Source organism: Drosophila teissieri, chromosome X (assembly GCF_016746235.2).
Source record: "Drosophila teissieri strain GT53w chromosome X, Prin_Dtei_1.1, whole genome shotgun sequence".
In the NCBI taxonomy this organism is placed as follows: Eukaryota; Metazoa; Arthropoda; class Insecta; order Diptera; family Drosophilidae; genus Drosophila; species Drosophila teissieri.
Genome location: NC_053034.1, coordinates 19155693 through 19180421, shown reverse-complemented (window position 1 = coordinate 19180421; position 24729 = coordinate 19155693). Strand labels below are relative to the sequence as shown.

At 52.0% G+C, this 24729-nt stretch overlaps 6 protein-coding genes across 8 annotated transcripts; 4 read left to right on the top strand and 2 right to left on the bottom strand.

Annotated features, from left to right (window-relative positions):
- Window positions 1-264: 264 nt before the first annotated feature.
- LOC122624083 (exportin-5) lies at window positions 265-5071 on the top strand. The gene is made up of 2 exons (XM_043803518.1): window positions 265-879; window positions 973-5071. Exon 2 carries the CDS (start codon window positions 994-996, stop codon window positions 4723-4725), a length of 3732 nt encoding a protein of 1243 aa, XP_043659453.1. The 5' UTR covers window positions 265-879; window positions 973-993; the 3' UTR covers window positions 4726-5071.
- A 1060-nt stretch (window positions 5072-6131) lies between these two features.
- LOC122624255 (actin-related protein 10) lies at window positions 6132-7632 on the top strand. Its single transcript, XM_043803741.1, has 3 exons — window positions 6132-6307; window positions 6368-6520; window positions 6571-7632. The coding sequence occupies exons 1-3, from the start codon at window positions 6237-6239 to the stop codon at window positions 7481-7483; spliced, it is 1137 nt and encodes a 378-aa protein (XP_043659676.1). The 5' UTR covers window positions 6132-6236; the 3' UTR covers window positions 7484-7632.
- A 134-nt stretch (window positions 7633-7766) lies between these two features.
- LOC122623432 (protein transport protein Sec61 gamma-2 subunit) lies at window positions 7767-8862 on the bottom strand. The gene is made up of 2 exons (XM_043802590.1): window positions 8713-8862; window positions 7767-8318 (listed from the first exon to the last, which is right to left on the bottom strand). The coding sequence occupies exon 2, from the start codon at window positions 8294-8296 to the stop codon at window positions 8090-8092; it is 207 nt and encodes a 68-aa protein (XP_043658525.1). The 5' UTR covers window positions 8297-8318; window positions 8713-8862; the 3' UTR covers window positions 7767-8089.
- Window positions 8863-9427: 565 nt separating this feature from the next.
- LOC122623431 (pyridoxal phosphate phosphatase PHOSPHO2) lies at window positions 9428-11059 on the top strand. The gene has a single exon (XM_043802589.1). The coding sequence runs from the start codon at window positions 9579-9581 to the stop codon at window positions 10503-10505; it is 927 nt and encodes a 308-aa protein (XP_043658524.1). The 5' UTR covers window positions 9428-9578; the 3' UTR covers window positions 10506-11059.
- Window positions 11060-11493: 434 nt separating this feature from the next.
- On the bottom strand, window positions 11494-13356 carry LOC122623995 (CCR4-NOT transcription complex subunit 9). The gene is made up of 5 exons (XM_043803408.1): window positions 12855-13356; window positions 12420-12794; window positions 12152-12346; window positions 11995-12086; window positions 11494-11936 (listed from the first exon to the last, which is right to left on the bottom strand). The coding sequence occupies exons 1-5, from the start codon at window positions 12915-12917 to the stop codon at window positions 11768-11770; spliced, it is 894 nt and encodes a 297-aa protein (XP_043659343.1). The 5' UTR covers window positions 12918-13356; the 3' UTR covers window positions 11494-11767.
- A 428-nt stretch (window positions 13357-13784) lies between these two features.
- LOC122625037 (supporter of activation of yellow protein) lies at window positions 13785-24224 on the top strand. Of its 3 annotated transcripts, none has more exons than XM_043804881.1 (12): window positions 13785-13953; window positions 15851-18176; window positions 18242-19346; window positions 19408-19688; window positions 21245-21345; window positions 21411-21566; window positions 21625-22074; window positions 22154-22429; window positions 22488-22785; window positions 22959-23169; window positions 23228-23416; window positions 23575-24224. In XM_043804881.1, exons 2-12 carry the CDS (start codon window positions 15882-15884, stop codon window positions 24222-24224), a joined length of 6012 nt encoding a protein of 2003 aa, XP_043660816.1. In that variant the 5' UTR covers window positions 13785-13953; window positions 15851-15881. The 3 variants fall into 3 exon arrangements, with proteins under 3 accessions (XP_043660816.1, XP_043660815.1, XP_043660814.1); XM_043804880.1 differs by having other exon boundaries at window positions 13785-14516; window positions 15880-18176; XM_043804879.1 differs by having other exon boundaries at window positions 13785-14516.
- Window positions 24225-24729: the final 505 nt, after the last annotated feature.

Here is a 24729-nt window from a genome sequence, read left to right as displayed (position 1 = left end):
GCATAGAAAAAAACGGTTGTTTTGTTTGTCGTGCGGGCACGCTGAGTGACCCAGTGCTGGCTAACGTCCGACTGAGATTCGCAATCTAGCGATGGCAAAGACTCGAGTCTTTAGTTACCTCATATTTCAGTAAATTTTAAATATTTTCTACGAATTTGTTAAACATGTTTGTAACTGAGAACCCAGACAATCATTTGACCAAGATATTAGAAAACCGGCTCTCGCAGTCTGGCAACTCAAACTCTTGCAGACTGGCAACGCTGCAGAATTGCGAAAATATTGCGCGAATTTCGTAAGAAATTTCGCCGGTTAGCCTTGCATATCCATTCAGAATCAATACAAACGCAGCAACCTTGAAGCGGAACGCTGTATATTTTACAATTCGGACACCACATGCAACCAAAGTCCTAGTGAAATAGCACCAGTACGATCTGGCAACTTCCGTGCGCCGCCTGTCAACCCTGTCCCGTGCGATTTGCTGCACATTGTTCTAAAACAACCCAGCCGGAAAAGCCGTTTCAGCAGTGGTCTACTTCTATATGCGACTCAGATGTGAGAGACCTGACCAGAGGCTGTGTTCCAGGCAATAGGCGCTACTCAGGTCGATCATCGGAGCCCACAGGCAATCCCAACCAGAGCACCAACACACCAGAACCCCAGCTCACGCATTCCGCATTTCGCACACGGAACACACCACACAACACACACGCACACAGGTAGCGGCAGCTATTCTAATCTTCCGAAACGTTGTCTGGCTCGCTGGCTGGCTGGCTGGCTCCACAAAAGCATTGGTCACAGACGAGGCACGAGGGGATCGCGGCGAAGATCGAGAGGCTAGGCGAGATTCGGGTTTCGAGCGGCGGGCAGGGGCAAGCAGAGGTGAGTGGAGCACATGGCGCCTGTTGCAAGAAGGAGCCGCGCCCAGGAAATTTATTATTATGTTCCTATTTCAATCTAATGCAATGCCCACAGGTAGACACTAGCTAGCTAGCGATGGCGATGGCCCAGCACGGAGGCACCGAGGCTCTGGCCGCCGAACTGGCCTCGGCCGTTGACCTAATCATGCACCCGATGACCCAGCAGCAGGCGCGCCTGGAGGCCTACATGGCCTGCGAGCGGTTCAAGGAGGAGTCGCCGATGTGCGCCCAGGTGGGCCTGTTCCTGGCCAGCTCGCCGCAGTCCAACCAGCAGGTGCGGCACTTCGGCCTGCAGCTGATCGAGTACACAATCAAGTTCCGGTGGAACTGCATCACGCACGAGGAGAAGGTGTACATCAAGGACAATGCCATCAAGATGCTGAACGTGGGCGTGGGCCCGGCGGAGGACCGCACGCTGCTGCCCACAAAGGACGCGCTGTCGCGCATCATCGTCGAGATGATTAAGCGCGAGTGGCCGCAGCAGTGGTCCGACCTACTTCCGGAGCTGAGTCAGGCGTGCACCAAGGGCGAGGCCCAAACGGAGCTGGTGCTCCTGGTCTTCTTGCGACTGGTGGAGGACGTGGCCCTGCTGCAGACAATCGAGTCGAATCAGCGGCGCAAGGACATGTACCAGGCGCTAAACAACAACATGAACGACATATTTGAGTTCTTCCTGCGCCTGGTGGAGCAGCATGTGAACGCGTTCCGCGAGACAACGCGCCTGTGCAACTTTACCAAGGCGAACGCGCACAGCCGGGTCGTCGAAATGGTACTGCTTACGCTGAGCGGCTTCGTCGAGTGGGTCAGCATCCAGCACATCATGTCCAGCAATGGCAAGCTGATGCACTTCCTGTGCATCCTGCTCAACGACAAAGCATTCCAGTGCAATGCGGCTGAGTGCCTGGCGCAGATCACGAACCGCAAGGGCCAGACCAAGGAGCGAAAGCCGTTGCTCCAGCTGTTCAACGAGGAGCCGCTGCGCTACATCTACCAGGCCAGTCAGATACCGGCCGACACAAGTTCCACGCTGGCCGTCGAGCAGCACCACAATTTCCTCAAGAAGCTGCTGCAGGTGCTGAACGGCATGGCCCAGCAACTGGTGGCGCTTTGGGGCAAAGACGACGCCACGCAACGACCAGTGCATCTAGAAGTCCTTCTTGAATGCCTACTGCTGCTTGTCCAGCATCCATCGCTGGCCGTTTCCCATGGGTCGGCGCTCATCTGGCAGCTGCTGCTCAAGCATGAGCCCTGCTCCAAAGACTTCGCCATGGTCAACTACATTCCCAAGCTCATCCACACGATTGCGCCCAGGATCGTGAAGCTGCCATATCCTGCCTCCACTAGCTCGCCTGCCAGCCTCTCCACGGAGGCCTATATCCGACTAGAATACGATAGCGAAGAGGAGTTTGCACTCTACTTCTTCCGCTGCCGGACCGACTTCCTCGAGATTTTCCGCCTGGCCACACTGGTGCAGCCGTTGGTCACGTATGGCTACTGCGAACAGTGGCTGCAGCAACGCCTGCGAAACGCGCAGGCTGAAGCGGATGCGGAAGTCAAGAGCGGCAACGTGTCGTGCAGCGTGCTGGACCCGGTATACCTGGAATGGGATGCACTGGTGAGTGTCCTGGACGGTGTGCTAAGCCGCATTCTCCTCGTGGCAGAACGACCCTCTGTGCCGGCAGGACTCCGACTCCTGGAAGAATGCCTCAAACTGGAGACAATCAACCCGCTAACCTACTCGATCCTGCTGTCCTGCATCTCGGCGCTGTTCGTCTTTCTGAGCATGTCCGCATGCCAGATTACGGCCACCAACTGCGTGGCCATGAGCGGGGTAAGTCTGTTGCCGCGAGTGCTTGACAAGATCTTCCGAGCTCTGGTGATGAAGCCCCCCAACGAGCTGGAGAAGGTGCAGGCAAAGTCTGCCAAGAATCTTCGACGACACGCCGCCTCGCTGCTGGTGAAGTTGGCTCACAAGTACCCCCTGCTGCTGCTGCCCGTTTTCGAGCAGATCAACGGGCACGTGGAGCTCTTGCTCAAGGAGCCCGGTCAGCATCAGCTGTGCCGTTTGATGCGCACCACGTTGCAGGAGGCGCTCATCCTAATCTCGAACCATTTCTGCGACTTCGAGCGGCAGACTCTGTTCATCGAGCACATCGTGCAGGACAAGCGGGCCGAGTGGCTGGCCTTTGGCGAAGCCCTCAAATCACCGCTGGACTTCATGAGCTTCGTGGGCCTGGACAAGCCGCCCATTTTCGCCGTGGAAGGAGCTCCCACGCTCCAAAACCGCTCACGCCTTTTGGACGCTCTGCACGTGGTGCTCGGCGTAGTCAAGCGCTGCACCTGGCCAGACGACCCGGAGCGCGCCCAGCGCGGAGGATTTGTCATTGGCTGCACGGAGCTGGGCAATCCGATCTGCCGAAACCCAGCCACCAAGCACGTTGTACCGCTGCTGTCGCACGTGCTGAGCTTGATGCGTGTGCTCAATGAGCTGTTTGCTCCGGAGGCTCTGCAAGCACTCTCCGAGGGATATCGCGGAATCCATGGGATGATGGAGCACGAGAAGAAGCTTCTAATGGGCATTTGCGCACTGCCCACCGACCCCTTGGACACCACCATCCGCAGCGAGCCGACAGCCTTCGAAAAGATGCAGACATTCATGATGATGGTCACCGAGGGTTGCTATCATCTGATGGGCTCAGCAGGACCCTCGCTGGGACGCGATCTGTACCAGCTCATGGGGCTGTCTGACGCCATCGTGACGAATGTGTTCAGCCGCATGGACTTGGTGCCCGATTACCGCCTGCGCCCAATCATAAGGGTCTTCTTCAAGCCCTTCGTCTACTCGTGCCCGCCCAGTTTCTACGACAGCGTTCTGGTGCCGCTGTTTGCTCACTTGGCGCCATTGATGTGCGAACGCCTTACGCGCCGCTGGATCTACATCGCTTCGCTTTACGAGAGCGGACAGCTGAACGGCGAGGTAAACGACACGCAGGAGGTTCTGGAGGATCAGCTCAACCGGACGCTGACGCGCGAGTACCTGGACGTGCTGAAGATCGCGCTAGTGGGCGGCCAGATCGGGGCCGATCATGTGGCAGCTGGCGCCAATGCCAACAGCAACTCTGTGGCCATGGAGAACGAGGAGCACTCGATGGACAGCGCACCACAATCGCGGGCGAGCCAGTCGGCACTGCTCTCGGACATCATCAGCGACTTGGGCGGCAAGCTGCTGCGCAATGGACTCATTGGCAATTACGTGCTCATGACCTTGCTGAAGGCCATCGCTTGGAACGACGGCATGTGCAGCATGAAGGCTGTCAATATCGCGGCGCCTGTGATGCGATTCCTGGCCGCCGAGAAACTGATGGACGAGAACAAGGCCGTCACTGCCTTCACCGCCGTCCTGCAGGGCATGCAGGTGCACGGGCAGCACGAGGCCAACCAATCGGGTCTTGTGACGCTGGGCGTGCAGTTCTACGAGCTGCTGCGTCCGCAGTTCCCCATTCTCAGCGAAGTGCTTCAGCATATCCCCAGTGTGAATGCGGCCGACATTCAAAAGTTCGACGAAAAGATCGCCGTGGCGCCCGTCAAGGGCAACAAAGTGGATCGCGCCAAGAAGGACATCTTCAAGAAGCTCACCGTCCAGCTGGTCGGGCGTAGCGTGAACCAGTTGTTCCGGCACGAGGTGCAGATCGCCAATCTGCCACCCATGCAGTCGCACAAGGCCAAGGGAGCCATGGGCACCACAGCGGACATCATGGATAGCAATCAGAACGCCAGTCTGGCCAGGCTCTTTGGACCGGAGAAGTGACAGGGACCGCAGCGGAAGCAGAAAACGAGAAACACAAACAAACAGGAACCGAGAAGCAGGAGGAGGCGTCGCAGCGGAGGCGGCGCCACCAGCGACCCCACCTCGTTCCTGGTCGAGGACCAGGATCAGGAGCACGTCGAGACCACGGCCACCTCAGCTGCCAAACTAGCGACGACTGAACTGAAAGTAATTGTAAACTAGCTTAGATGATGAGTTCGCACCATAGCAGAATCCGCATCGCACGTCCTCGCCCGTGTCCAAGCCCATGACCCAGTCCTTGTCCCAGTCCCAAGCAGTTCTTAAACTTATTAATTTATTTATTTTAAAAACTAAATTTAACGCGCAACCGCATGTAACACTTTTCTTGAATTAGTCTCCAGCGGCCATCGCCAACGCCACCGTTTCGATCCGAACCGTTTCCCCCAGCAGGAGGAAAATGGTGACTCGTGACTTGTTACTGCTTTGTTATTTATTATTCGGAATTTGTTAAACTTGTTTGCACAAAGAAACTAGAATCGATAGTTGCCAATACTCCGGCCCACAGCCCTCAATTCCTAATCCTGAATCCTCGGTAACCCAAGCTCCTTAGCCCTTGTCCTTTGGTCCTCGACCCAGGTCCTTCGCAGAGACGCCAGAAGCCCTTTTTATACATAGTTAATTAATTAACGAATGAATTGTGCTTTCCCCGTTTTGTATAGTTACCTATGCGCAGGCATACTGTAATTTATATATTTGTATACATCTATCATTTGAAGGAACATTTCTGAAATTACGCTTAGGCTTAGTTGATAGGCAAAGAGTTATTATTATATAATACATCAATCTGTATATGAACACACATCCCGCACCGCGAATGCATTATGCATTTGACATTAAAATAATTATAACCCAAAAACACACCGGGATACTAAGAAGAAAATGAAATCGAAGCGGCAGACCGCGCAAAAACACAAAATCGAAATAAGCTGATAAATTTGAAATAAATTTACAAATTCAACGTGAAATCGACTTGTTTTAATAATAAAAAAAATAATACAATTTTAAACGGAAATACTATTTATACTACGCCACCCCAAATTCAAGTTCTATTTAACTATAGCCCAATTGTTTATTTTTTTTTTATTATACACTCAAGAAAATATCATTGTGGACGGCAGTCATCGTGGTGATAAAGCGCGCAATGAGAGTGAGTATGCGACTATAATGATCAGAAGTTTTTTTTTAGGATTTCTAAATTAAGAATTTTGTTGGGTGTTAAAAGCCGAATATTTTTAATTTTTTTAAAAGCAATGAATAAAGTTTGAATAGCTACTCACAAGTGTGAAAGCGCGCCAGTAAAACTGGTGCATACTTAGTGGAAACAGGGCGATTGCTCACTACCCGTTTATCGATGGTTGCGCCCACCGATAGTTTCTTGGCGATAGTTGGTTTTTGGGTTGGCCAAAATTAGCAGAGCTGATCAATAATCCATGGTCTAAACGGTTTGGGCAGCAGAGGACCAAGTAGCCAAGATGCCCATTTACGAGAGCGTGATGCAGGAGAAGCCGCCCATTGTCCTGGACATTGGCACCGCCTACACCAAGTAAGCAAGCACAAATGATCCGGCGAAAGTGGGATGAAGTCATCACTGCACCCTTTTCAGGCTGGGATTTGCGGCGGAGGCGTATCCGCGCAAGATCATGCCCACGGAGGTTGTGATGACCACCACGGGGATCCGAAAGCGTCTGTTCGACTACGACACTCCAGAGGAGCTGTACGACCAGCTAGTGGACTTCCTGCAGACGATCTTCTTCAAGTAGGTGGCTCGGTGGTTTTGGTTTCTATTGCAATATACTTTGCTTTTAGGCATCTGCTGGTCAGCCCCAAGGAGCGCAAGTTCGTGCTGGTGGAGAACGTGTTCGGGCCCACTGTGCTACGCGAGACCTTGGCCCGCGTGCTCTTTGTCCACTTCGACGTCTCCTCCGTGCTGTTCGTTCCCGTGCATCTCATCGCGCTGTCTACGCTGGCAGTGCCCACTGCCCTGGTGGTGGACGTTGGCTACAGCGAGACCAGCGTTATGCCCGTCTTCAGCGGGGTGCAAATCATGGCCGCCTTCAAGGATCAGAGCTACGGAGGCAGCGCCATCCACGCAGAGATCAAGCGGCAGCTGGTAGAGCGGGGCGTTAAGGAGAGCCTGCTAACGGAGAGCGTGCTGGAGGACATCAAAGTGCGAACCTGTTTTGTGACCACAATGGAAAGGGCACAGGCCCGTGTCAACGGTGGCGAGGATCAACCGACTCCCGCGCCAGACGTGGACTACATTGTCAGCGACAACGATGCGGTTATCCAGGTGCCCGGCCTGCTGCGCGAGACTGTCTACGAGATTATGTTCGAGGCCAGCAACGAGCGGGACAGCCTGCCGCACCTCATCCTGCGCTCCATTCTCGACTGCACACTGGACGTGCGACGCGCCCTTGTTGAGAGTGTATTCCTCGTGGGCGGCGGCTCTATGGTCCAGGGTCTGCTGGCCCGCCTCCGCCAGGAGCTGCAGCATCTGCTCGCCGAGGATCCGTTCTACGCCGAACGCTTCCATGGCGAGCTGCAGTTCAAGTTTTTCAATGCCATCGGCAAGCAAAACTTCACCGCCTGGCTGGGCGGCGCCTTGTGCGGCGCTACGGATCTCATCCAGACACGATCGCTGGTTAAGGAGACGTACCTGAAAAGCGAGCACGTCCCCGACTGGAGCAACCTGTGCGATAATCGGCCGACCGGCTCGTAGACTCGAGGGAACTTCCTGAAGATCGAAAGATGCATGCTTCGGCGCTTCACTAGTTACGCATACTAACTTACTCTTGATTATTCTGTAATATATAGGTTTAAACTTAAAGTTAACTGCAACTATAAAATATTTACGAAATATAGGCAAACGCGCTTTGTGCGAAATTATTGTCATGGGTTCTTTTATAGGTTTTCCACATGTTTAGCAAACTATCCTTGATCCTAATGTTGTATACAGTTTACCAGCTACGTTCACCCCTTCTCCCAGAGTTAAAAGAATCTCATTTGTACACGGAAAATTAGGTTAACATTTATTAGCAAGGGCGCACCCCAAACAAATGCTATGAAAACGGGTCACTACCTTTTTACAATTGATTCTTATTAACTAACTTGTTCATGCACGTCATGTATTTATGAATGGAATTTTGAAAGTTTACATTACGTTTTCACATATGTGTACAATTGAAAATTTTGTAAGAAAGACATTCGCTGAATGCACATAGTTTCACTAGTCTATACATATAATGCATGTTAACTAAACGAAAAAAAAGTTGAACTGATATATGCTATAATGGATGATTGCTGATTGCTCTGCCACTGGCCGCATTTAGGAGCCCACGATGATGTTGTTGATGGGGATGTGTATCAGCTTGACGAAGAAGCCGATGAAGCCCATGATGCAGAAGCCCACGGCAGTGGCGATGGCGATCTTCTGGAACTCCTTGCGGTCGGGCTTGGTGCATCGCTTGACCAGGCGGATTGAGTCCTTGGCGAAGACGCGTCCAGGCTCGGCGAACTTAACAACCTTGTCCATGTCGTGTCAGATGTTTCAGATTCTGCAAGAAGAGCGTGAAAAGTGCTAATCAGTAAAAGGTATCAATCGCTTTCACGGCAACGTCAGCTGTGACGTGGCAAATGGTGGGCGACGTCACAGGTGAAATCAGGTGGCCCATTTCACCGAACTGCTGGTCTCGCCCAACTGGTCATCCAGCTATCAGCGCTGCAGCTGGGGTCAAAGCCAGAAGATCACCATTGATATATGCCACTAATGGCTCCGGTTTCCCAAATCAGCAGGATTTTGTGGGGAAACCGAAAAAGAGTCAGGTCCGGACGTAAGGAACGGTGAAAAGGGCAGATAACCGCCAGCGGATGGTTGGAAGAGACTCTCCCATTCACTGGCTATTTTAATTGACAAACTATGCGAGCGCATCTGAAAACAAGTACACACACCTCCGCTTTAGTCCAAAATTTCTACTCAAGTGAGCTGCAATCGTCTAGTGCCGCGTCGACCCCGTTATTCGTGTGCGATTGCCGATGACAGCTCCACGTCGGCTGTCAGACGCCAGGGCTGCACTGCGGCCGAGCTGTCAGTGGCAGTGGTGCCAATTTGGATATTTTGCAGCTAGATGGAAGGAGCTTCGAAGTGCTCCAAGCATTACTACTATTTTGAACACGTTTGCAGCTAAATTGTTATTTACTTTATGTGTAGGCCAATTGTATTATTTACTTGTGTCCCAGCTCTCAAAAAAATGAGCTCGTTCGGGAGTCGCCATCTAATATCGTTCATAGCAAATAAAATGTGAGTTCACAATGCCTAATATAACAATCTTTACATGCATTAAGTTAGATTTCAATTAAGGTAGTTAGAAATCTAAGGACAGTAAAGAAAGTTAGTAAAAATAGTAACTATTTATGTAAATAGTGATATATGTCTACAATACCATACTTGAAAGCAAAATAACATGAAACACCATTACCAGTTTTTTAAGAGGCTAAGATAAAGTGGTATATTGAACTTTCTTGTGCACATTGTGTGTGCATATAAAAAGCAAAAACTAATTCCAATTAGAATTATTTGAATTTGAAAAACAGGAAAGGACCTGCATTTTTGAATTGCGTGGTATATAGTCGGTATTTCGCACAGGCAAACGGACGCACATTGGTATTTGTGCCCAGGCCAACTGGCATTTTGCATCGCTGGCGGCGCGGACACACTGGTCCTCGCACCGAGCTCGCACCGAACCCGAACTCTGAGCATCTGAGCATCCACAGCCGGAGCAGGAGCGGAGCGGAGCGCAGTGGCAGCGGAGCAGACGATGTCCTCGAACGACCAGCAGTCCTCCGCCGCAGTGGCCGCGGCCGTGGCCAGCTGCAAGCTGAAGCAGCAGCAGCGCCGTCGCCTGGCGGCCTTCGACTTCGACCACACGATCGTGTCGCAGAACACGGACACCGTGGTGCGCGACCTGCTGCCCACGGAGGTGACCAGCGCCCGGGCCAACGAGCTCGTGGAGAACGACTGCTGGACGGAGTACATGGCCGAGGTGTTCCGCCTGCTGCACGAGCAACAGGTGTCGGAGGCGCGCATTAGGGACACCATTCGTGGCATTCCCGAGGTGCCCGGATTCGTGCGCCTGATCAAGCACCTGGCCAAGCGACTGCACTACGACCTGATCATCATCAGCGACTCGAACAGCGTCTTCATCGACGAGTGGCTGCGGGCACACAACCTGGCCGATTGCTTTGTGGCCGTCTTCACCAATCCAGCGGAATTCGATGCCACCGGGCGGCTGATGGTCCGCGCCCACCACCAGCAATCGGACTGCAAGCTGAGCGCCAGCAATCTGTGCAAGGGCCGCGTGCTGGAGCACTTTGTCATCGAGCAGGACCTGCGGCGCAGCATACGCTACGACCACGTCTTCTACGTGGGCGACGGCAACAACGACATCTGCCCCGTGCTGCGACAGCGGGCGTGCGACTTTGCCTGCGCCCGCAAGGGATTCGCCATGGAGAAGCACCTGCTCCGCAACCGCAGCAAGTTGAAGCTGCGTGCCCAGCTTCTGATCTGGAAGAGCGGTTTCGATCTGATGGACCAGATGCTGGCCCTGCCGCAGCTGCAGACCCCCCAGCTGCAGGGCGATGGCAATCAGTCGGATCAGAATCAGGGTGCGGATGCGGATGCCGCAGTACCAGAGGTGGCACGACGGGCATCGGCAGTTGCCGGCCCGACCAAGTCGCCCAATTAAGGAGGCATGTGCTCGCATTTGGCACCGGCACGAGTAAGTAGAAACGGTAATCCCAGAGAGCGAAGATTACCCAGCTGCAGGATTGCCATCGCAAAGGACACTGATTCTGAAACTGGTTGTTTGAATTGAAAGACCCGTGTGTTTCTGGTTTTGGACTGTGCTGCGATGGCAATAATGCGGTGCTACGATGCCAGGAGTGCTCGTGAGGGTCCCAAATGCGCATCGCCATGTCTGCATCTACCCCGATCCCATCATCCCCATCCAGTTGTAGCATCATGTGGTCTGGTCTGTTCTTTATTTGATTCGCTCGCCAAGGGGGCTGGGTGGATCTGTATCTGTGTGCCGGGACTTTACCTGCGAAACAATTTGTCGAAATCCAAACAGTACAACTTCGAAGGCGTGCCAGGAGCCAGGAGGAGGCGTCAATTTGGGCTGCGGCTGTTAGTGTTTATTCCATGAGTGTATATTGTAACCTGTTGTAATTGAAAATATTGCCAGCTGTATATGAGTGTCCATATTATATGCATTTGAATGTGTGTTTTGCCGTTACTGCACCCGCTGCATTACCTTTTCCTGGGTGGTGAACTGGGTGGGCTGGGTGGTCTGGTGCACGCGACCTAGAGCGGGATAGCAGCATGCCAACTGCATGGCAATGAGCGGGACGGAGCTAGCAGATGCGCTTTATGCGCACTTTCCACGACTTTGTTTACGCCTCGAAGTATAAACCACATGCACCACATGCAGTGATTGAATATTATTTATGGAATCTACAAAATTCTTTAGAAGTGTCTCAGATTTCGGGGACACCTCTAGCATGAACTATACACAAACAAATGCGGTCAGTAGCCCAAAAGTCTCTGTAAATAGGGGAAAATGAGATGCAGCTCAAGGACCAAAAGGTAAATACATCATCTCTGGATTTATGGATTTCTGGAGGATTAGTAATATCCATATAGCAACTTCTAGAAGAAACCAAACACGCGCAGCATATCGTATCGTCTGCTTGAGGTTCTTTATTGGCTATCAGTGACAATCTTAGTGTATTAACATTATTTTATTTGTAGATATATGTAGTTATATTACAGCTCTGCTCAAGTTAGACACAGGCAATCTCGTGCAAGCTTATGAAATATGTATATTCGGTCGAGCAGTTAACTAGCTAGCAGTGGTGATCACTCATCGATGGCGCTTGCAAGGACGCTTGAATGCCTAAGCAATACTCGGAAGTGCGCGGAAGTGGCTGGTGGTGGCGCTTCCACTTTCTAGGAGCCCAGTGGCGACATGCCGATCTGCTGCGGAGTGGCTCCGAGCTCCAGGTTCTTGAGCAGCATCTGCAGCCATTGCTTGGTGGACTTGTCGTCTTGCAGGCACAACGCGAAGGTGCCGTCACGAAGCTGATCGGGCAAACACTGTCCCAGGGCCTTGCGAGCGCTAAAAAAAGAGTCCAGGTTAAACTCAGGAGACAATTTACTCGTCCGCCAATACGTACCGCGTATTGTCCGAGAGTCGCAGATAGCAGCGCACCACATGCTTCAGCAGCCGGGCACAGGGATCCTTCGATAGCTGGATGACCATTTTGCCCTGAAATCAAATCGACGGAAACCCTTAGTCAATGCGCAAGGCATTTGGGAAACGGACACACTCACCAGAGTGATGGCCACGTGCGAAAAGCGTTCGTAGGTCTGGCAGATGTACGACAGACCAGACTCATCGAGCAGTATCTTCTGGATGATGAAAGTGGCTACAGTCTTGCTCAGCTCCGATCCGCTGTCCATGATGCTAAGGCAGAGGGGCACGATCTCGGTGGTCAGCAAGAAGGTGATGACCTCCTGTTCGTCGGTCTGCCGAAAGCAGTAATAAAAAAAAACAAATACATTAACCACCAGGTAGCCACTAGCCGTGGACTTCACCTACCTTGACCAGAGCTCCAATCACGCCCAGACTTGTCAGGCGCAGGTACTCGAAGGGCCTGGTCTTGGACGTGGTCGATAGGAAGGGGTACAAGTACAGCGGTATCTGGGCCTGCAGGAAGGCCGTACGCGTCTCCGGGTGCGAGGCGACGCACTGCAGCAGCGCCAGGGCGTTGCACACACGATTTGACTGGTGGGCCGTCAAAGTGGGCGGCGTTATCGAGGGGTATATGTTGACGATCTCCTGTAGAAGGGCGCATGCGGTGCCAAAGCTGTTCCACAGCATGGGGGCCAGGTCGGTCTCGCGCTTTTTGCTCAGCTCCAGCAGAGCGGTCTCCCGGGTGTCCGGATGGGCCAGTTCGTTGATCCATTGGTACACCTGGCGGGCGAAAAGGTAAAAGGTAAAGCTGCGAATTAGCACGTGGCCTAGCCGACCTACCTTCTCCTGCTCGGTTTGCTGCTGCTGCTGAGGATTCATGAGCGGACTTGGTTGCGCACTCATCGCAAGGCTTGTTTTTCCGTGGAAGCTTACAAAAATCTGGGTCTGAACTTTCGCCGGACGCTTGCGGTGAAGTCGACGGGAATCCGCTGAACGGAAACAGGGTCTGCGAAAAGGAAGAGGCGGAACTGGCAATTTAGCGTCGATTGCGGTTATCGATAATGTTGGCAGGCTATTCCTTTCGCATTGGTTCAAGTTTAAAAGGAACGAAAACAAGTGGCGACAAGCAGGATTATGTTGTGTGCCGAACAGTGTGGCCAGAGCCGCGGCCTGCGAAAATGCCACTGGAAAGTGGTAGAACGCTCAATTCGCGCGCACAGTGGAACGCAAGCGCACTATACGTTTTCCAGCTCCCATGTATGTATGTACATATATATATAATTTGAATTTCCAGTTAAACTTGCCGCCATATAAAAAAACAAATTCTGAATAAAATGGAACACAATTTGACAAATCCAACTGTTTACAAAGGCTCTGTTGGTGCACTATGACAAAGCTTAGGGTAGGTTTTGACAAGCAAGGGCCTGGTAACTTACTAGACAAATTACATTGTAAAGCTCTGAAATATGAAAGTGAGCGCGCATTTGGCTTTTTTTTTAGAGGTAAAGCTCCAAGCTTACCCATGACTTTAATTGGTAATATGTTATAACCACAACCATGTATTGTTTCCATTGCGGTAATTTTAAATTACTTATACTTCAAAGTTTTCCAATAAGTGCCATATTTTTTAAGTTGTGACGCAGTTAGCGGTAGCCAAGTGCATAGACTGGTTTGTGTCCCGGCTAGCCCCGTAAAGTTTGTGGTATTTTTTAGCATATTCCCCGCCAGCCGGGTATCTAGTTGGTACCCGCGAGACGGGCACACTGATTTTCATTTGTCGTGACGAGTACCTCGGAATCGAAAAGAAAAAAACATAAGCAGACAGGCGAAACAGAGCATTCCGTTCAATAATGAATGCATAAGAACGTTCGACGCGCGCCGAGAACCAGTCTGCGTATGAGTCGTGCGTGCGGCCAGCGTGTTGGATATTTTTTTTGAGGTTTGCGCTAGCTTCCAATGCACTCTCGTGTCGCCCTGCCTTCTGTACCATCGAATTTGAATCGTTAAAAGTGCGTGGAAAAGTGTACGAATCGAAACCAATACACGGAAAGTGGGACAACGGCGACCGAGAGCGCTCGTTGCGCTTGTCTCTGTTTCTGTGTCTGTGCCTGTGTCGCTGCCTCTGTGTGCGAGTGTGTGTGTGTGTCGTTCTGTTGCTGTTGTGTGTGTGTGCGTGCGTGTGCACTGCCACTGTGTGCGTGCGAGTAGTGCCTACTGCGGCCGAGTCGAGTGCTGCCGTGCTTCGAAATCGCATTGTATCGTATGGAAAAATGTGTTTTACTTCTCGCCTAACAACGCCGAACGCCTAAAAGGAAACACCGCGCCGCGCAGCAGCAGTCAAAGTGCATAGAAATATGAGCATGCCAATGCCATCAAAGGCAAACGCAACAGCAAAGGCAAAAGCAAATCCAAATCGCGAATTGTGCACGCAAATCAAAAGCAGGCGCTCTTCCACTCCACCATCTTCTTTTGTCTGACTCTGAGCGACGACTTTGCCGCATGGTGAGTTTGCCGTTTGGTTGCTGCTGCTGCTTCTCTTTCTTCTTCTTCTTTGCTCCGTTCGTTATTGTTGTTGTTGGTGTTAGTATTGGTATTAGTGGTGGTGTTGGGTCAGGGCTTTGGCGGCGGCGTCGTTGTTGCTAATTTTGTTGCCAGTGCATTGGCTTCCGATATTGCGCTCTAAAATCGTGCCCACAATAATAACAATCGTAGTGCAGATAGATAGATGGTTGCATTTGGCCAGTGGAAGTGTAAGCATACATATACGCAGGCCAGGCCAACCAACCCGTACCTGTGTGTGTGTGCGTGTCGTGCTCTTACCTATGTATGTGTGTGCCCGAGCGTTTGTGCGAGAGTGTGGATTTTCTCCATGCAGCGGCATCGCCTGCTGTGGTGGATTCGCCAGCTAGTGTGGTGAATTGGTGTCAGTGTTGCCAACACACACCAGTAACAGGCCATTATTCGTGGCGGCGCGGCTTTCTCAGTATTTGCCTATTCCGCTGCTTTGCTGCGCTCTCCGCCATACCCATTCCGCTTCATACTCATCTTCCTCCTGCCTTTTTCGTTCTCCCCCAGTCGACAGCTGTGTGCGCATGTTTGCAGCGCTTATTATTTATTAAGTGTTGTTGTTGCGTTCGCTGTTGTTTTTGTTGTGTTTATTCCGCACAAAGTTTTTCGCGGCAATTTCAAGCGATAGTTTTCCAGCGACGGAAAATCGGATTGCATTTCTGCCGGAATCCGGCTGCTGACTGCCGTAATCTGCGCGTCCTTCGGTGTAATAATTTGGACATGTGCTAAAAATAGATCCTAACTCTGCCCGGCTTTCATTCAATTTTCTTCTTTCATTGGGCTCCAATAAGTATGTATATGAGTATGAGTGTGTGTTTAAACTAGTGTGCTTGTAATTGTGTGTGTCTGTAGGTCGTTCCCCTTTTCAAATTGTCTCTTAGTGTAAACAAAATCCGTCCCTTGGGGCGGCAATTGTACGCATTAGATGCTATACTGGAGGATTTATTTCACTAGGATTCGATGACAGATGTCGTGTGTGTGCGTCCAGCTTTGCAGTTAATTGGATATCCCATCTTTTCCAGAGATCAGTATAGTACACTTTATCTGCCAAAAAATAATCACTTGGATTGTCTTTATATAATTGATTTCACATGCAAGGTGACGGAAGGAAATTTGTATGGAATTGCCAGGAGAGCTAAGGAATTCCAAATTTTGTTGCTTTTCATTTGTATTTTGCTTAGAAGTAGGTGTTGATAGCCCATAATCCCAAAGCATATCGACTGCTGTAATTCAACTTTATCTAAAGGGTCGTCCACTTCTTTTTGCAGGCTGGCGGCCACTGGACAATCGAATTTAGCAATGAATGATTTACGTCAGCAGCAGATGGTAGCAGCGACATCGTCATCAGGATCGGAATCGGGAACAGCGGTAGAATCGGCAGCCGCCACGTCCACAGCAGGACCAGCCGGAGTAGCAGGTCGCACCCAGTCGAACTGTAGCGCTAATAGCAACGCCAAGTCAGTGGCAGCGAGCAGCACGAGCGAGGAGGAGCAGCGAGTTAGCTCCACGTCGTCGCCAGCCCAGCGGGATCAGCAGCTGAATGCGGATCGGGAGCGGGAACAGGAGCCAGAGCCACAGCAGCAGCAGCAGCGGGAGGAGGCACTGCAGCACCATCACAATCAGCCCGGCCATATAACCAGCACCACAGCGTCGCCTCCGCCGACGCTGCCACCGCCGACGACGCCGTGCGACGATGCCCCAAGCACAACTGGAGCATCTGCATCGGCCAGCTCAGCATCCGGAGAAGCACCATCAGCAGCGGAAGCAGCAGGTGGAGCGATGGCTGCTACGGCGCTCGAAGTAGAGAGCGAGGAGCGGGATGGACACAAAATCATCCTGAAGCTCTCCAAGCACGTCAACCCCAACTCAAACGCAAATGAATCTCAGCCGGGCGGCGATGAGAGGCGGGTGGAGCCCCTGCGCATACAGCTGCCCTGCGGCGGAGCGGAAGGAGGCTTAGTGGCGAAGCCGCAAGATGCCTTCGACGCGGACGCCTCTTCCTGCTCCTCGTCGTGCGCCGAGGACGAGGTAGCTACCACCCTCGGCCAACAACTACGGAACACCCCGCACATTGTGCCAAAGCTGACCATCCGCGCCGCGAACGAGAGGCGCGTGGGCAGCGTGGTGCCCAAGCTGACCATCAAGTTGCCTGAGAATCCGGCCGCTTCCGGCTCCAACTCCAACTCTGGATCGTGCTCATCAGCTGTGAGTGGCGCCCAGTCAGCTATGCCCGCCAAGAACGATGCCCACCTGTCCAGCCTCTCGCCCGCATCCGCTTCGTCTTCATCTGCCTCGTCCTCCTCCTCATCGTCGTCGTCGTCCTCTCTGGCGGAGATGCAAACGGTGCCCAAGCTGATGATCAAGACAACGCTAGCCGGGAGTAGCTGCATTAGCAGCAGTGAAGAGCTTCCGCACCAGCAGCAGCAGATACCAAAGTTAACAATCAAGACAGGTGGCGGCGGTCAGGAGCACGTGCACACGGTCATAATGACGCACGACCTAAACAACGCCCAGAGCATCCCTAAACTCACCATCAAAACCAAATCCATCGAGGTGCTCGATGACGAACCAGCGGCCAAGCTGGAGCAGCAGTTGCAGCCGCTGCCCAAGCTGACCATCAAGAACTTATGCTCACCGAAGCACAAGGTGCGTGCGGTGCTCGAGGAGAAGCCACCAACGGCGGCCTCCAAGTTGGCTATTCCAAAACCAACGCCCAATCCCACGCCGGCTCCCATAACGAATGGCGGCGAGTCGAACAGCAGTAGTCAGGAGTTCTGCGGCTTCTCCGACCCGGACGCAGATATGGCAGCGGCAGCTTCCGACGAGGTTCGGCGCAATTCGGACGACATGGTGATCGACGATTCGCTCTCCAAGGAGCACGATCCCAAGATCTTTCACAATCTACCGCCTATGCCCGCCAGCAACGGCATAGCTAGCGGTGGGAGCAAGGCCAGTAAGGCCGGCAAGCCTGCCCAGTCCCAGCACAATGTTGTGGACATGGTGGACCTTACCTCGTCACCGTCGCCGGGCTCTTCGCCAACGCATGTGCCTAACAACTTCACTGGGCGCATTTCGCCGAAAGGGTTGCTCCTCGATTGTCTGCGGATTCAAACTGCGATCGGATGTTATGTGAACGAGGAGGCTGACAGTCGCGTTAGGGCCGCTGCGTCGCCTAATTCGAACATATTGCTCAGCCAGCTAACGGCGCCGGCTAAAAGCTTCACCACGACCACACCTAAAAGCAAATCCAGCAAGTATCCTCAGCTAACGGAGCGCCTGATGGCGAATGGAAGTGGTAGCGGTGGAGGATCTGTTGTTCCTGCAGAAGACGATGCAGCTGTAGGTCCGTTGCCCCCCGCGAATTCCGCCCAATCTATAATCGAGTCCATTGAAATCCTGGACACGCCTGATGGCAGCCCCAGGGTAAACTACATGGATGAGGATCCTCCCCCGATGCTCAATAAACATCTGCAAACAATTCACAAGCTCGCAATGGATCTCGGAGAGGAACAGCGTATGGACACCCAAGACAACAACAACGAGAACCACTTGAAGCGCACCAGCAGCGAGGGAAACGAATCTCCCAACAGTAGAGTACGTTTTACCTTATTCATTCATAGCAAAATTTACGTTAACAGCTGTATTTCTTCTCTTCGCAGCTCCCTCCCAGCAAACAGAGACGTCTGGACAACGACGAGAACGATCAGCAGACGCAGAATTGCCACGATCCCGCCAGAAAATGCAGTGAATCGCTGCAGGCGCTGCCGCCATCACATCGCTCGCGCAAGCAGAAGCACGAGCGGATCCTAAACACGGATCTGGAGGGCTCCCTCTTTCCACCCACCCAGCAGCAGGCGATTTCAACGCCGGATCAAAATGGAGCCTTGTCCTCGGAGGTCGAAGCCGAGGAGGCTAAGGCTCAAGATCCGCTGGAACCGGCTACCCCTCAGCTCCCGCCGGTAGCAACGCCGGCAGGAACGGGCAAGAAGCGGGGGCGTCCGAAGCGTATCCAAAACCAGAGCACAGCCGAGGGAGGAGTCACTGCCGCAGTTACTCCCAAACCCGGGACTCCACAGGAGGAGGCCAATAGCGCTGTCAAGTCGCGGCGTGTGCAACTGCTGCGCAAGCGACTGGCAATCGATATGGTGAGCGTGGGCCAGGAGCAGGCGGACATGGCAGCGAAGGATTCGCCTGTGGGCGAGCCAAATGCAAGGGTTGACGACGAGCTTGCCGGCGCTCTGGAAACTCCAAAGAGTCGCGACCATCGACCGCTGAGAGCCACGAGACGCACCACCACCAATACTCCCAGCACAAACACCAACCTGCAGCCCACGCCCAAGTCCACAAGGAAGCGCCAGAGCAAGGCCAGTGTCCAACAAAGCCAATTGCCGCCGCCGATGGCTCAGTTCGGTAGTGCGGAGGCAGAGTCCAATAACAATAACAGCAGCATATCCTTTGCCCTGACCGCGCAGATCGACCTCACAATGTGCTCGTCCAGTTCTTCGACCTCCTCCGGCGCTGCCGCCAACCAGCAGGTGATCGGTGGGAGTGGCAGCAGCTCGATGCTACCTCCGACGACCATTCTGTCTTCTTCTGACCCGCTGCCCGATGTCATCTTCCAGCCAAATGACTTCTCTTCTATTATGGCAACCCAGCAGCTGCGCTCACCACGCCCCTCAAGCATCAGCGGTGGCAGTGCCGGAGGTAGCCAGCCAGACTCTCACGATGAGGACAACTACAACAGCGCGCTGGACAACTCCGGAGGTAAGGAAATTTTGGTAAATCCTTTGCACTCTCAAGTAAGCACATGCAACTCTTCTTTCAGACGAAACTACGTTGCCGATGCTTTCGATAGTGACTCCCACGCGGGGACGTGGTCGTGGCCGGGGATCCAGGGGCGGCCGTGGCAGAGGCAATTCATCGGTGGATCGAGCTGCCAGCGCCGGAGGCACAGCCTCCACAACGCCCGCCACACAACCTAGGGCGCCGCGGATGAGCCGAGGAGCTAGCGCTGTTGCAAAGGCCATCGCCATGAGTCGACCACGATGCGTGGGCGGCCTCAAGCACCAGCCCGATCCCGAGAGACTTAAAGGCTTATTCAGTCCGGTAAGTGGTCTTCGTTTATGCTTAGACACGAAATGCAAATTACCACTATAAATAGTGTTGTATTGTGAGCTCAATTACTGATGTATGTATATCTTCGTAAATCTTGTAAAATGAAGCTTAGCCATTTGAGTGCTTCGATTTAAGGATTTTCTTTCAAGTTCTATTAAAACAATTTTTTTTTTTAAAAGCTTTTTAAGGAACGTATTTCATACAATATATTTATATATATTCATAAATGCAGCATATTTAGTTAAGTTAGTGTATTCACCTGTTTCAAAAACTTCACATTCCACACTTCTTCCCTCATAAACGAGTATCGGAGATCGACTCGTTGAGAAGTGGCGAGAAGTTTTAGAAGAACCGCGACTCGTCAGCTGAAATAAAAATATAACAAATGCGTTAGCCTCTGTCACTGGATAATGCATTTGTTGATCCTTGAATTAAAGTCAAACGACATAACTTTTGAAAAGATACTGTTTTCATGTTTGAACTAACGAGACCATTTCGCTATGGCTTGGTTGCGAGCGAAGGGAACGAGTAATGGTGCGGCTAGAGTTCTCGTTAGTTGTCGTAGTCACGGATATGGGGCATCGTGTTGAAGATGGTCAGTACAGTTGAAGCTTCTACCGGGATTTACAATTCGCATTACATTGCCCTCTTGTTTATGTTTCGTTACGTAAATCTTGCTCACCTATCCAAACTCACAAACACACACACTGAGGGCTAACGTGTCGTAATTAAAAACAAAGGCGCGCGCTATGTCGCGAATTCATTGCCAACGGTCCAGTGTAAGTGCAAAGCCAGCAACAACAAAACCAAGCGAGCCGCTGCTGCAGTAGTGAATGGGGGTCGGGTGGGGTACCGGTTAGGGAGGGGGGAGGGGGAGCGGCGAAGGAAGCAGCTGCGAACTGAGCAGCGCAGCCGCTGTGATTGTTGTTGGCTTCACCTGCGATTTTAATCAGCTGAAGTTTTTGTTTGGCTCTCGCCAATTGCACGTGTGTGTTTGTGTGTGTGTATGTGTGTGTGCGTAAATGAGCTGGCGGTAGTCCACCTTCACCACACCTGCTGCTGCAGTCGCTCTCACTCGCGATTTCTCTCTTACCCTCTCTCTCTCTCTCTGCGAAGCTTTACATGTGGCCTTCGCTAAGAGCTGGCAACTCCGCTCGCCGTTTTCGCTTCTGCACGTTTAAACATGTGCAAAGAGCAATGGCTTCCAAAAATTGCAAGGATAAATAATTATGCGCACAAATGTACATATGTATGTATGCATGTTGAGCAATTACCCAGTATTTACAAATGGTTAGTTCTTCTTCCGTATAGTTTTCCCACTTCTGCAATGCTATGTAGAAGTAAACGTAGCTTGCCATAGTATGTTGCATTTAAGTTGAGGTAATACTTGTATACTTGTACTAGAATATCTAACTAGCCCTGACTTTCTATGAGGTCGAATTATCGTAGCCTAGGTTAAGACTTGCAATGTATTTTACACATATATATAATGTTGCAATGGTATTTGCATTCGCCATTCCTAATTTCCTATCGCCCTAATTCTTTAGTCGCCGCAAGTGTTTGAGGAGGACACGCGTATGAGCGCGGATCTTAGCAACAGCAATCAGTCGATGGCCAGCCTGATGGAACCCCCGCTAACGCCACAGAAGTGAGTCTACCAAGTGGTCATGTCCACTGGATTGTAATTAACAAATTCTTTATTTTCGTGTGCAGGCAACCGGACTTTCTCAATAACGAGGAGTCACAGTCGTCTATGGTGAGCAATGTGAGCATGATCGACTCCAACCAGGGTCAGTCCGTCGACGCGATTCTGGGCTCTGCTCTAAAACGTCCAAAGAAGAAGAAGATGGAAATTTGCGTGGCCGAAGAGTAAGTGCATTGTACCGAACACATTAGATAGCAGGTCTAAGCTTTCATTGTATTGCAGCACCGACTACAACGCCTCCAGCATCGCCGAGTACGACTGGCCACCGCCCAAAGGTTGCTGCCCCTCAAAGAATCGCGACACCTTTATGATCCAAGAGCAAGTGGCGCTCTATCTAGGCATCACCAGCTTTAAGCGCAAGTACCCGGATCTGCCACGCCGCGCGGTGGACATGGAGGAGCGCAATTGGCTGCAGGAGAAGGGGCTGGTCAGCGAGAAGTTGTGCGACTTGGGCATCACCGCGGTGTGGGCCTCCGACATATTGGACATCATGTACGCGGACTTCTACGACAAGTACGAAGAGTACAAGGAGTATATTCGTCAGAAGCATTTGCGCGAGATCGAAGCTAAGCAGAAAGCCCTAGGACTGACCGTCGGCGCCGGACGAGGTCTGCAGGCGCGCGACCGCGCCATGCTTTCGGCCAGCAAGTGGAACGTTTACTTCAACAAGACGTGAGTTACATTCTAGCAGTGCTCTGGTTAATGAACCACTTTTTAATGTCGTACCCCCATCCTACCCTCTCGTATTCAGCCGTAAGGATGAGCGCCTGTCCTGCCTGGACCTGCAGACCTTCACGATGAATCAGCCGCAGCAAAGGACCGCGCCGAACTGTACCCGCCTAGAGCGCTCCATTGCGCATTTGGTGCGGGCAGTGGCTGAAGCGGCGAATATACCGGCCCCGCCTACTCTCCTGCCGCCACGCGTCTACGACGAGGCCTTCCGCCACTCAGACTACGCTTATCCACTCACAGTGGTGCCGGACCAGTTCTCGTTGGGCTACCGCCAGTTCGAGCCCGCCGAACTCCGGTAAGACGCAGTCTTACTGTCTACTGTTTCCAATGTTCCTAACAATTATTTTTTACAGAGCCTATCCTCTGGACACGGCGCTGGACAAACCGTCGACCGATCTGATGGAACAGCTGTTACAGGGCAAATCCGAAGCTGTAGACAGCGAAGAAATCAAAACGTCCGCCTCGGCCACCAAGGATTTGGAGCAAGAGCAGTCCGAAATCAAATCTGACTCAGTGACGGCGCCGGTTCGACGCAGCAGAAGGTCTACCCGCCAGCATACAGACAAGGTTCGCACAGCAAGCAGCTCCAGCACGTCCTCCGCTCAATCGGTCTCATCCGCGTCCAGCGGCAACGGAAGCAGCAGTGATACGGTAAGTTAAGCAGCTAAATCCGTGTTCCGATAGAAGAGAATGGATCTGTTCATTTGGTTTGATGAAATAAAAGAAATTTAGTTATTTTGAACCAGTTTTGGGGCACTGTTGCAGAATCGTTAAAATGCTGGTATACAGTTAAAATAATCGCTTTCAATTCTTATGCATTTCAGGATAGCGGCGATGAAAGCGATTTCAGCAGCAGCTCGAGCTGTAGCAGTTCGACGGGTGCCTCAAGTGGAGCAGGCAGCGAGGACGAGGATGGGAATGAGTTTTCATCGTCGTCCAGGCTGGCCAACTGCGGCGTCTGTCTGCGCACTCAGCACCGCAATGCTAGGGACATGCCGGAAGCCTTCATCCGTTGTTACACATGCCGAAAGCGCGGTAAGTAGTCCCCCATCCTTTGCTCCTTTTCCATCCTAATATCTGCGCCTTCTTACAGTCCATCCCAGCTGCATCGATATGCCCCAGCGCATGGTGGGTCGCGTGAGAAACTACAACTGGCAGTGCGCCGGGTGCAAGTGCTGCATTAAGTGCCGTAGCAGTCAACGTCCGGGAAAAATGCTCTATTGCGAGCAGTGCGACCGAGGCTACCACATCTACTGCTTGGGCCTCAGGACAGTTCCAGATGGTAAGTACTTGGCTCAACTTAACAACAATTTGCAGAGTTAGATACTATGTTATGTTTAAAGTTAATATGATTCATATAGGATAATATAAGATACTGTTTTAATTTTAATAATTTGAAAAATGCACTACAAGACAACATCACTCTTACAAAAATTACAGGTCGCTGGAGCTGTGAGCGTTGCTGTGTGTGCATGCGATGCGGGGCCACCAAGCCGGAAGGTCTGCCCCAGGTGGCCGCCCTGTCCCAGGCGTCCGGAGGACCGTCGCCCAACGGGGACCGCTCAAAGGCGGCGCGCAACAAGCGCTTAAAGTGGGTGCACGAGTACCGCATCGATCACGTGACAAAGATACGGGAGCACGCCGCCATGTTCTGTGTACCATGTGCGCGAACCAAGCCCGCCAAGCGGCAGTCGGCGGGTGCTGCCGGGACGGTTACAGTCCCTCCTGTTTTGGAAACCATGTGCACGAGAACGGATGACAGTCCGATGCCAAGTCCCGGCCTGACAACCAACGGAGGACGCTCCCTCTCGCCAACGGCTGCACTGAGTCCAAAGGCAGCTGTGCCCGTGACATCGCTGGCGCCCGTTCTTGAAGCGACGGCGGTGACCACAAACATTGCCGGAACGATAGGCAGACGGCAGGCGGCGAATGCGGTCAATATCACAACGATGCAGTGCAGCAGCAGCTTCAGCGGGAACGGGGTCCCAGAGGACGCGGCGACTGTCACTGCAACGGGCACGGCCACGGCGGCAGCAGGAGCAACCACTGCCACTCCAATAGGCATAGCTCCGCCGCCTGTTGTTGCCTGAGTGGGGGTCATACGTTATTGTGCCAAGCGCACTCTAACGGACTTATAGTAAGCGCCGGACGCGCCGCCCTCTACCAAGCCTCCAAACTGGTCGTAACCACAGTCCACAGACCGCAGCCCACAGACCACAGCCGCCATCCCAAAAACACACAGATGCATAGTATTAATGAATGCGACAAGGGGAGTGGATTAGGAATGGAGAGAATATTTAAGGTTTTTTTTTTACTATGATTATTCTTTATTGTCAGTACATTGTATTGATTGTTTTTTACATATATATATATATATATGAATATTCCTATTATAGTTATGTTACTTAACTTTGCTAATGTTAACAACCAAACCACATAAACACACACATGACACGCACCCCGAACACCAAGTAGACCACGTTATGCTTAAGTCTTTTTTAACGCCTAAGTTGAATAGCCTAGCACTAAGTCACAACTTCATTTGTTTCTAGTGAATTCATTTGACGCATTTTAGTTCAATTGCGCAATCGCCCA

What these genes read in the sequence shown, in the direction of transcription:
- LOC122624083 (XM_043803518.1), top strand. Translation starts at nt 994, where the DNA reads ATGGCGATGGCCCAGCACGGAGGCACCGAGGCTCTGGCCGCCGAACTG.
- LOC122624255 (XM_043803741.1), top strand. Translation starts at nt 6,237, where the DNA reads ATGCCCATTTACGAGAGCGTGATGCAGGAGAAGCCGCCCATTGTCCTG. An exon ending in ATTGGCACCGCCTACACCAA is followed by an intron (nt 6,308 to 6,367) that starts GTAAGCAAGCAC and finishes CACCCTTTTCAG; the next exon opens with GCTGGGATTTGCGGCGGAGG. An exon ending in CTGCAGACGATCTTCTTCAA is followed by an intron (nt 6,521 to 6,570) that starts GTAGGTGGCTCG and finishes CTTTGCTTTTAG; the next exon opens with GCATCTGCTGGTCAGCCCCA.
- LOC122623432 (XM_043802590.1), bottom strand. Translation starts at nt 8,296, where the DNA reads ATGGACAAGGTTGTTAAGTTCGCCGAGCCTGGACGCGTCTTCGCCAAG.
- LOC122623431 (XM_043802589.1), top strand. Translation starts at nt 9,579, where the DNA reads ATGTCCTCGAACGACCAGCAGTCCTCCGCCGCAGTGGCCGCGGCCGTG.
- LOC122623995 (XM_043803408.1), bottom strand. Translation starts at nt 12,917, where the DNA reads ATGAGTGCGCAACCAAGTCCGCTCATGAATCCTCAGCAGCAGCAGCAA. An exon ending in TGATTGGAGCTCTGGTCAAG is followed by an intron (nt 12,347 to 12,419) that starts GTAGGTGAAGTC and finishes TGCTTTCGGCAG; the next exon opens with ACCGACGAACAGGAGGTCAT. An exon ending in CGCACGTGGCCATCACTCTG is followed by an intron (nt 12,087 to 12,151) that starts GTGAGTGTGTCC and finishes ATTTGATTTCAG; the next exon opens with GGCAAAATGGTCATCCAGCT.
- LOC122625037 (XM_043804881.1), top strand. Translation starts at nt 15,882, where the DNA reads ATGAATGATTTACGTCAGCAGCAGATGGTAGCAGCGACATCGTCATCA. An exon ending in CCCCCGCTAACGCCACAGAA is followed by an intron (nt 21,346 to 21,410) that starts GTGAGTCTACCA and finishes TTTCGTGTGCAG; the next exon opens with GCAACCGGACTTTCTCAATA. An exon ending in AACGTTTACTTCAACAAGAC is followed by an intron (nt 22,075 to 22,153) that starts GTGAGTTACATT and finishes TCTCGTATTCAG; the next exon opens with CCGTAAGGATGAGCGCCTGT.